Source organism: Oryctolagus cuniculus, chromosome 1 (genome assembly GCF_051225735.1).
Source record: "Oryctolagus cuniculus isolate XC-2025 breed Fujian yellow rabbit chromosome 1, ASM5122573v1, whole genome shotgun sequence".
Lineage (NCBI taxonomy): Eukaryota > Metazoa > Chordata > Mammalia > Lagomorpha > Leporidae > Oryctolagus > Oryctolagus cuniculus.
In genome coordinates, this window is record NC_142867.1 from 48,933,906 (window position 1) to 48,944,450 (window position 10,545).

Consider the following 10,545-nt stretch of genomic DNA (forward strand, 5'->3'; position numbering starts at 1 on the left):
TTGTATGCATGATGGGCCAACTGGTGAGGCACACCTGCTCAGGGGTGTGCAAGCTGCTGGAGAATGGGCATAGGCTGGCTTCCGGCGCCCCAGCCTTCAGTCTCCTGCACCTGATGATGTGTGTGTGAGTTGCAGGGCCAGGGCCAGGGCTCAGCTGAGCAGCTCTCTGCCCTGGAAGGGAGTGAGGATGGGGGGCTGTGGCTCCAGCTCCTGAGGGCCCAGACCGACTGCTTTCCCTCTGCAGGAGTACATTGGCGCGTGCGTAGTACTCATTGCGGCAGCAACCTCCATCTCCAACTCCCTGCACAGGGAGCTCTCTGCTGGCCTGGTGGGCCTGGGCCTCACCTACGCCCTCATGGTGAGTGAGCAGGAGTGGGGCAGGGAGGGGTCCTTCCCCAGCTGAGACGTGGCCCACTTCAGGCCTAGGCTCCGGCTGAACTGAGTCTGATGCCGGAGGAGCCCTACAAGCAGGGAGGCTGCCTTCAAGCCCCAGGGCCCAGACCCCAGGCTGGTGGCAGGTGACAGGCCACATCACTGTGACCCTGCAGCACGGGCGTCTGGAAGCCCTGGCCCTCCTCCGGTGTAAGAAGAGCCATCCCTAGGGGTGGGGACAGAACCCAGTGACCAACTCCCCCCAGGTCTCCAACTACCTCAACTGGATGGTGAGGAACCTGGCGGACATGGAGATCCAGCTGGGGGCTGTGAAGCGGATCCACGGGCTCCTGAAAACCGAGGCCGAGAGCTACGAGGGGCTGCTGGGTGAGGGTGCACGAGGGGGAAGGGCGCAGGGGAGGGAGGGGAGGGCACCCTGGATTCTGGCCGTGGCTGACCCCCAGCCCGGCCCCCAGCTCCCTCGCTGATACCCAAGAACTGGCCGGACCAAGGGAAGATCCAGATCCAGAACCTGAGCGTGCGCTACGACAGCTCCCTGAAGCCCGTGCTGAAGCACGTCAACGCCCTCATCTCCCCCGGACAGAAGGTCGGGGCCCCCTGCCTCCCGCCCCGCTCCCAGGCCCCAGCCGCCTTCCCCTGCCCCTCTCCTCCTGGCTCATCTCCCCACTTGTCCACCTGGGAGACGATGACCTGGACTCAGAGCGGCGTGCTCAGGGTCTCCCTCCCCGCAGGTGCTCTGCGGGTCTCCCTGGAGCACACAGCTGAGCTGCCCTTGTCCTCAGAGAGCGAGCCCGGCTGGCGCTCTTCCCCACCCCCCACAGCTCTCCTCCTGACCGCCCCAGAGCCCCATCTCCCTGACGCTGCCCTCTCCTTCCAGCTCTGTCTCTCGTTCTGTCGCTGTCTGCGACTGTCCTTCTCACTGTGGCCACATGCACTTCTGCCCTGCTCCACCCCGTCCCATCCGTCCTGTCTCTGGACTGGCCCGCTATTGTAATTTCTTGGTTTTATAATTTATTTTCCATTTATGTGAAAGAGACAGAAAGATAAATATCTCCTATCTGCTAGCACACCCCCCAAATGCCTGCAATGGCCATGACTGGGCCAGGCCAAAGCCAGGAGCAGAAATTCAATCCAGGTCTCCCCTAAGGATGGCAGAGACCCAACTGCTTGAGTCACCGCTGTTGCCTCCCAGGGTGCACGTTTCAGGAAGCTGGCACTGGAAGCAGAGCCAAGACCCAAACCCCAGCACTCTGACGTGGGATGCAGGTGTTCCAAGCAGCATCTTCGTTGCTGTGCCATATACCCACCCCCGTATTGTGATTTCTGCCAGTATCCAAGAGCTAGGAGGCAGTGCAGAGACGGCTGCAGCTTAAGCGGGGCACACAGGCACATCCCGGCATGCCACAGCTGGCCGTGCCCGTGAGCTCTCGCCACACCCATTGCTCATGGAGGCACAGCAGGCACACCCAGACCCACCCCAGTCCCCAGCCACAGGGACATCCTCACCTTACACTTCACTCTCGGGTGCCCGTGGGAGCCCCTTCTGGACTCAGTGCAGGAAACAAGCCCAAACCTGAAGCCAGCCCTGGCCAAAGAGACGCTGGGCAGAAGATGGGCACAGAGGGGGCGCTGTGGACTCCCCAGCCCACACACACACACCCCGGGGGCCAGTGCAGAGGCCTCCAAGACCCACCTGCCTCCCTCTTTCTAGATCGGCATCTGCGGCCGCACAGGCAGTGGCAAGTCCTCCTTCTCGCTGGCTTTCTTCCGCATGCTGGACATGTTCGAAGGTGAGCCGCACGGCGCGCCGCACATGGGCCCACAGCCAGCAGAGGGGACTTCAGCCTTGGCGCGTGGCCAGATGTCACTGCCTTCCTGTGCGTCCTCACGGGCGCCCAGCCCCAGGCTGAACCCGTCCCCGGCACCGGCCGCACCTGTGCCATCCTGTCCGTGCAGGGCGCATCATCATCGATGGCATCGACATCGCCAAACTGCCACTGCACACCCTGCGCTCGCGCCTCTCCATCATCCTGCAGGACCCCGTCCTCTTTAGCGGCACCATCCGGTGAGCGTCGCCGCCCCCGCCCCTCGGAGGTGGAGCACAGAGAGGGTGGGGGCGGGGCAGGCAGCTCACTGGAGGGTCCCTCTTGTGCCCAGTGGACCTAGGCAGGCCCTGGTGACAAGTCCCCCCCACCCCCGCACTGCCACCTCTGCAGTGCTCCCGCCCAGCCAGGCCCCCAGGGCCCAGGTCAATTCCCATCTCTGCCCCCTGCTGTCCTCCCCATGGGGTCTTCCTGTGCCCCTCCAGATTCAACCTGGACCCCGAGAGGAAGTGCTCCGACAGCACGCTCTGGGAGGCCCTGGAGATTGCCCAGCTGAAGCTGGTGGTGAAGGCACTGCCGGGAGGCCTTGGTGAGCGCTCGCGGCCGAGTGCGGGGCAGTGGGCACCGAAGGATCCCTAGGGGCCAGGGAGGGCAGGCTTGAATCCATGTCTTAGGTGTGCCCTGAGTTTGCAGCCTGGGGCCCAGCGAGACCCACCCCCCCACCCAGGGCCATTTAGTCCGTCCTCTCCCCATTCAAGTACCCAGGGAGCTCAGGGGAGCCCCGCAGTCCAGGGTCTGGCCCCTCCTGTGGACACAGTGGGACGTTTGGGAGGGTCCCTGTGAAAGACATTGCAAGTCCCCAGTAGCACAGCAGTGTCCTCAGCCGGGCCCTGTCCGGTCTCTCCGCCTGCCCCGTTCTGCCCTGGGGAGGAGACAGGCTGGGAAACCACAGGCACCAGTCAAGGCTGCGAGGGCCCCGCCACCACCCCAGCACTCAGCTTCCCTCACTCGGCGCCAAGGCCCCCACAGCGCATGCCCCCTCCCAGGACGGCCCAGGGCCGCAGCAGCTCACAGCTCACCACAGCCCACGTAAACGGCATCTGTGACGTGTCAGGTGCACCCACCTCGCGCACCCCTGAGCACACTGACTCACACCCACGCATTTCCCTTCTGCCCCACTAACTCGGCCCTGCTCTCCGCCCCGGGGGCTCTTTTCAGATGCCATCATCACCGAAGGCGGGGAGAATTTCAGCCAGGGCCAGAGGCAGCTGTTCTGCCTGGCTCGGGCCTTCGTGAGGAAGACGAGCATCTTCATCATGGACGAGGCCACAGCTTCTATCGACATGGCCACGGTCGGTCCCGGGACGCAGGCCTTCCAGGGGCTTGGGAGGGGCGGTAGAGGCAGGTGTGCACACGGTAGTGCTGAGGCTCACGTTGCCTTTAACAGCGCGGGCTGTGTGTGACCCAGAGGGCAAAGGACTCAGACCCTGAGTCCCTGTAGTCTCGGGAAACGTTCATACACAGGCGCACAACCACATACATATAACCAGGCATAAACACACAGCCACACACACAACCACATGTACACACACAACCACACATACACACACAACCACATGTACACACACAACCACACATACACACACAGCCAAACACAACCACATGTACACACAACCACACGTTCACACATACACAACCACACATAAAACCACACACACACCCATACACTTGCACAATCACCCAACCACACATATACACACTGCCACACACAAAACCACACGTACACACACAAAACCACATGTACACACACACAACCACACATAAAACCACACATACACAACCACACACATGCACACACAACCATACACAACCACACATACAACCGTATGCAGACTTCACGCCTGTCGTCCACCACATAGCACATGCAGACACTCACCTGAGCTCCCAACAGGCTGAGTCAGCCCCCGAATACTGGAAACCTGGCTGGACTCCTGGGGACTGGAGTCAGATACAGGGTGGGGGTGGGGCTGCGGTTGGGGCCCCGGGCCCCGCCTCCCGCCGGGCAGGTGAGCCAACAGCTGCTGCTTCCACCTGGCAGGAGAACATCCTCCAAAAGGTGGTGATGACGGCCTTCGCAGACCGCACTGTGGTTACCATCGCGGTAAGGGGCCTGTTGAAGGGGTGCACAGGGACACCCAGAGAGAGGGCTGGCCTGCTGCAGCCCCTGGGTTTCCCTCTTCCTGGTAAACAAAAAAGACCCTGGAGCAGCTCAGGACAAGAAGTCTGGAGAGCTGGCAGGGACCGGGGATGGGGGATGTGTGCACCTGCACTTCCCTCTGCTTCCTCTCTCTCTCTCTCCAGATTCCAGGGTTCCCCCTGTCCCAAGGCTGGAGTTACTTCTCCATAGGAAGTGGGGGTTGGGAGGCTATGGGGGTGGAGCTGAGACGTGGCGAGGGGAGAGGGTGGTAGTCATGGATGTAGGACTCGGATCCCAGCCACCCAGGAAAGGCAGTGACCACAGACAGGACATCCTGAGCACACCTAGGCTCGGGGCCGGCCGCCGCCCTGACTGGCCCCTCCTGCCCGCCCAGCACCGCGTGCATACTATCCTGAGCGCCGACCTGGTGATGGTCCTGAAGCGAGGCGCCATCCTCGAGTTCGACAAGCCCGAGAAGCTGCTCAGCCGCCAGGACAGCGTCTTTGCCTCCTTTGTGAGAGCGGACAAGTGACCCGCCAGAGCCTCCTGCCACGCCTGCCCCGCCTGCCCCCCCCCCCGCCCCGCCTGGGTTTTCTAACTGCCAATCGCCTGTAAATAAAGAGATTCCGTCTTTGCTGCTGGAGGCCCCCTGTCTGGTGGGCTGGGGCTGGCAGTGGATGGCGGGTGCCTGTCCTTGGCACGGGGCAGACCTGAAGGAGCCGTGTGAGCGTGGGCGGAAGCACGTTTCCATGTCTGTGAAAGGAGGGCTGCCTTTGTCAGGCTGCTGTGACAAACTACTGGGGGACTGTAGCAGCAGCAGCTTGGCTCTCACAGTTCTGCAGGCTCAAGTCCAAGATCAAGGTGTTGCAGCTTTGCTTTCTCCTGACGCCATGCTCCTTGGCTTCCAGACAGACACTGTGTCTTCAAGTGGCCTTTCTGCTGTGCACACCCGTCTCTGGGCTGGCGCTCGCTCTCTCTCTCCCTTTCTCTCTCTCTCTCTCTTTATAAGGATACCAATCTGGACTGGCACTGTGCAGTGCATCCCATACAGGCACCACTTTGAGTCCCAGCTGCTCCACTTCCAAACCATATCCCTGCTGATGGCCTGGGAAAGCAGTAGAAGATGGCCCAAGTCCTTGGGCCTCTGCACACACACGGGAGACCTGAAAGAAGCTCCTGGCTCCTGGCCTCAGATCAGCCCAGCTCAGCCTTTGCAGACATTTGGGGAGTGAGCCAGCAGATGGGAGACCTGTCTCTCTCTGCCTCTGCTTCTCTGTAACTCTGCCTTTCAAATAAATAAATCTTTTTAAAAAAAAAGGGACACCAGTCATATTGGATTGGGGATCCACCACTGTGACCTCACTGACGCTGATGACCCTTGCACATGCCCTGTCTCCAAGTTCCTGTCAGGGCTGCAACCTACAAAGTAGGAGAGAAGGGGCTGCCATTCAGCTCACAGCATGCTGATGGTGTTTCTGTGTTGACTGCATCAAGATAACCTCCACACAGCTTGGTCCCCTTCCTTGCCACTTTCATTCTTGGACTGAAATCATGGGATTTGGAAGCCCTGAAATGTTGCTGTCACCATTGTGAGTGACAGGAATGCAACTCAAAGTGGCTTCAATGAAACTGTGATGTTATTGTGGAGTAAGACTGTGCTACTTGGAGTACAGCACAATCCAGGTGTCTGACATCCACCTCCATTCTGGGTTGCATTGTTGTTTCCCTCTCTGATGACAGATGGCCACATAGCTCACATCCTGTCCCTGGGCAACCCGAGGAGAAAGAGGTATGCTCGTTCCCAGAAGTTCCAGCAAAAATCTCGGGAGCAAACTCACTGCACCCACCTGAATCCCCTCCCTACTCCTACCCAACGCCTGGGGCCAGACAGCTGGACTACAGGGACTAGCTACACCCGGATCAGGTGCCCCCTGGATCAGAGGCCCCCGTTTCTCCCCTACAAGCAGAGCATTCAGATAGGGGGATAGGTGCTTCTTCAGACAGAACACACAATGCCTGTACCACAAGCCAGCCAGGTGGTGGCTGGGCGATGCTGGGATCCAGACACTAGGGAGGCCGAAACAACAGCTGTCCTGACTCCATCTGCATCACCAAACACAAGTGCACGCCTGCCCTTGGCCAAGAAATGGCAGGTGCTTGTTTACATACCACCTTATTGTCACTTACATGTTGTCTGCAGTACTGGCTTACCAGGCCCTGGAGTGCAAGCCTAGGGGTCTTGGGCCTGCATTCCTCTTGGGTTCAAGGGGATCAGAGCCCCCCAACATAAGGAAGCTCCCTACCCCCAATCACTGGAGGGAGGTCCAGTGCAGACCCTTCTGAAGGTTCCAGAAGCCAGGGGAGCTCAGAAAAAGGTGAGCTCTGTGAGGCCTGGCAGGCTGCCTGGGAAAGGCAGGATTTAAGGAGGGCGTGGAAGGAGTTGGGATTGGATGGGCGGAAGGTTAGAAGAAACAGCGGAGGTGCCGCAGGCCGCAGGAGCTGAGGAGTGAAGGTGCACGTGGGTTAGGCCTGTGGGCCAGTCAGGGAGGTGATGCGGCCGCGGTGAGGGCAGCAGGGAAGGGAACGGATCAGAGGGCCGTGACAGCGGACAAGGGGTGTGAGGTAGGCCTGTGTGCAGACAGGAAGTGCAAAAGATTGTTGAGCAAGGCAGGGACCCACCAGCTCAGTGTTCGGGAGACACGGACACAGGGATGAGCAAGTGCAGGAGGGAGCAGAACAGGAAGCTGAGCCCCTGGGGAAGGGGACCTACCCACCTGGAAGGTAGAAAAGGAATAGCAGAAGCCTCAAGCCGGAGCCCAGTCTTCCAGCTCGGATATACCACGTCTCCCCCACGGGGAGGGGGGGCCCTTCAGGCTCTCCCAGGAGCAGACGGAGGAGGGAGAGGACTCTCCCCACCTACCAGTCCTCCACACCCCCAGGAGTGAAGGGAAGCGGCGGGCCAGGATAGGGCCCACACTGAAGCCTGGCGGGGTGTCCAAGGCCATCCTGTCCCAAACTCCCCTAGAGACTTCCCGATGGCCCCCGACCTTGCCCTGGGTACAGCACAGCCGAGGGTCGCCGCTGCCCGTTAGAGCCCACTGCTTCACAGGTGGAACCAGAGCCCCCAGCCCAGCCCTCTGCCCTCCTCCGCCCCCAACCCCGGGGCCCTGCTCCTTGGAGCGTCCCAATCTGCTCCTCCCATCTGCCCCTCTCTGCCCCAGGTCCTGCGCCTGAGTTGATACAAGGGTACTTCAGAAAGTCTGGAAAATGGGATTAAAAGGGCTCCTCGGAAAGTCCATGAGGCGTGTGTGCTACGCAAAACGAATGCACAGCGGGCAGCGGGAGAAGACGGCCGCCCGGCGCCGCCTGCAGGGGTGCACTGCGCTCCTGCGCCTACTAAGGCACTTTTTTTTCTTAAACCAGGGGGGAATCCGGGCTTTCCTTGGGTTCTCAGAGGAGCCGAGACGGAGAGAAGACCGGGAGCAGCCCCTAAAGGGACGCTGAATGGTCCTCGGGCCGCTGACTCCACCTGGCCTGGGGCGCTCCGCCCCTCCGCCCCTCCCATCCCGGGAACCCAGCGCTCCGACCCGACTGCGGACGGGAAAAACCAGGGAGGGCGGCCGGTGCCACTGGAGCAGCTACCCCATCCCAGGAGGGCCGTCTCGTCCCCCCGCCCCATTTTACGGAGCGGGGCACGAGGGACCTCGTCTGGTCCACCTAATGGGACAAACCCCAAGGCCAGATTCAGTCGGAGATAGCAAAAGAGGGGTGGGGAGGGGCGGAGAGACGGCGGTGGGCGGGGCCTGAGCCTGTGCCCGCCTCCTCTCCAGCTCAAGAACGGGTCGGGCTCCCCCTGGCGGTCTCCGTGCCCCCTCCCCACTTCCCGGGCGCCCCCAACCCCCACCTGGCACGGGTCGTCCTGCCAGGACCGACAGACCGACGGTGACTGGAAATCTGCCAGCCGCGCGCAGCCGGGCGGCGGGAGGGGGAGCGGCGGCTGCGGCTTGACGAGCTGGAGCAGGTGCCGCGGCGGCGGCGCGCGGGCGGGGCGGGCACAGGGCTCCGGGCGTGCGGCCGGCAGGGACCCGGAGGCCGCGACTCGCAGGGGCCAAGCTCGGTGGGGTCGCGCCGGGGGCTAAGCTGGGCGGGGTGGTGACTCCGGAGGGCGCAGGATCCCAAGGAGACTGAGAGGACGAGGACTGAAAGGGGGATCCGAAGGGCGGCGGGGGCGCTGCGGGATGGGTGGGGTAGGAAGCAGGGGCATTTGTGGAGCGGAGCCGGGGGTGGCCAGGACGTGAAGCTGGAGCTTGGAGGGAAAGGGGGCAGAGATGGGGGAGGCGGGAGGCGCAGTGGGAGAGGCGTGCGGTCTACTTAGTTGGTGAGATCCCAGGGGCCAGGTTCTGAGGTGGCTGGGAAAGCAGGCAGGCTGGGAGGGGGGCCACAGGGTCCTGGCGGCAGGCCGAGGGCGAGCAGACAGGAGGAGGGCTGGGAGAGGATCCCGGAGCAGGTGGAGCGTCCGCAGCGCCAGAGGGGCTCGCCCGGCAATGGGCAGGTGGGCTGAAGTGTGAAGCAGTGGGGAAAAAAGTGAAGCAGGATCCCGAGAGCCAGGCGGCTCCCACAGTGAGGCCAGCGGCACCGGCTGAGGGTGGGAGGGTGCCCGGGCAGGGGACTCCGCGGGGAGGCCCTAGGCCAGGCCAGAGGGGTGCGCCCCATGGGCGAAGCCCCTCCCTGGGGTCACCGGAGCCATGCTGTCCCGCAAGGGCATCATCCCGGAGGAGTATGTGCTGACGCGGCTGGCCGAGGACCCCGCCGAGCCCAGGTACCGCGCCCGTGAGCGGAGGGCCCGCTTCGTGTCCAAAAAAGGCAACTGCAACGTGGCCCACAAGAACATCCGCGAGCAGGGCCGCTTCCTGCAGGACGTCTTCACCACGCTGGTGGACCTCAAGTGGCCGCACACGCTGCTCATCTTCACCATGTCCTTTCTCTGCAGCTGGCTGCTCTTTGCCATGGTCTGGTGGCTCATCGCCTTCGCCCACGGTGACCTGGCGCCCGGCGAGGGCGCCGCCGTGCCCTGCGTCACCAGCATCCACTCCTTTTCCTCCGCCTTCCTTTTCTCCATCGAGGTCCAGGTGACCATCGGCTTCGGCGGGCGCATGGTGACGGAGGAGTGCCCCCTGGCCATCCTGATCCTCATCGTGCAGAACATCGTAGGGCTCATGATCAACGCCATCATGCTGGGCTGCATCTTCATGAAGACCGCCCAGGCCCACCGGCGCGCCGAGACCCTCATCTTCAGCAAGCACGCCGTCATCGCCCTGCGCCAGGGCCGCCTCTGCTTCATGCTGCGCGTGGGCGACCTGCGCAAGAGCATGATCATCAGCGCCACCATCCACATGCAGGTGGTGCGCAAGACGACCAGCCCCGAGGGCGAGGTGGTGCCACTGCACCAGGTGGACATCCCCATGGAGAACGGCGTGGGCGGCAACAGCATCTTCCTGGTGGCCCCGCTCATCATCCACCACGTCATCGACGCCAACAGTCCACTGTATGACCTGGCGCCCAGCGACCTGCACCACCACCAGGACCTGGAGATCATCGTCATCCTCGAGGGCGTGGTGGAAACCACGGGCATCACCACCCAGGCCCGCACCTCCTACCTGGCAGACGAGATCCTGTGGGGCCAGCGCTTCGTGCCCATTGTGGCCGAGGAGGACGGCCGCTACTCCGTGGACTACTCCAAGTTCGGCAACACCGTGAAAGTGCCCACGCCCCTCTGCACGGCCCGCCAGCTGGACGAGGACCGCAGCCTGCTGGACGCCCTGACGCTCACCTCCGCCCGAGGACCCCTACGCAAGCGCAGCGTGGCCGTCGCCAAGGCCAAGCCCAAGTTTAGCATCTCTCCGGATTCCCTATCCTGAGCCGTGGTCCCTCGGCCCCCCCACAGTTGCAGACATGCGCGTGACGGATGGTGTGGCCTGGTATGTAGAGTGCACGTGCTGCGAGCCCCCTGGCCTGGCCCAGGGCTGGCTCTGAGGCTGGGGCCCCTCAGCCTCTGGCTGTTGCTTACCCAGGGTGTTACACAGCACTTGTCACTACGCTATTTCTGGCCTCAGCGGGAGCCTGTACTGGGAT

General features: G+C 62.5%; 2 protein-coding genes across 5 annotated transcripts in view; both read left to right on the plus strand.

The window, feature by feature from the left end:
* ABCC8 (ATP binding cassette subfamily C member 8) overlaps nt 1-8,982 on the plus strand; it is a 77,874-nt gene extending 68,892 nt beyond the window's left edge. For all 4 annotated transcript variants that reach the window (XM_089310873.1, XM_089310879.1, XM_089310890.1 and 1 more), the window contains 9 exons: nt 245-358; nt 639-759; nt 849-979; nt 2,105-2,183; nt 2,350-2,458; nt 2,702-2,805; nt 3,435-3,568; nt 4,315-4,377; nt 4,808-8,982. In XM_089310873.1, the coding sequence (XP_089166999.1) occupies nt 245-358; nt 639-759; nt 849-979; nt 2,105-2,183; nt 2,350-2,458; nt 2,702-2,805; nt 3,435-3,568; nt 4,315-4,377; nt 4,808-4,945 (993 nt within the window). In that variant the 3' untranslated portion in view covers nt 4,946-8,982. The remainder of the gene's footprint in view (nt 1-244; nt 359-638; nt 760-848; nt 980-2,104; nt 2,184-2,349; nt 2,459-2,701; nt 2,806-3,434; nt 3,569-4,314; nt 4,378-4,807) is intronic.
* A 173-nt stretch (nt 8,983-9,155) lies between these two features.
* KCNJ11 (potassium inwardly rectifying channel subfamily J member 11) lies at nt 9,156-10,332 on the plus strand. The gene is given in 1 exon segment (NM_001082017.1): nt 9,156-10,332. A coding segment is annotated over 1 exon segment (1,173 nt). The 5' UTR covers nt 9,156-9,158; the 3' UTR covers nt 10,332.
* Nucleotides 10,333-10,545: the final 213 nt, after the last annotated feature.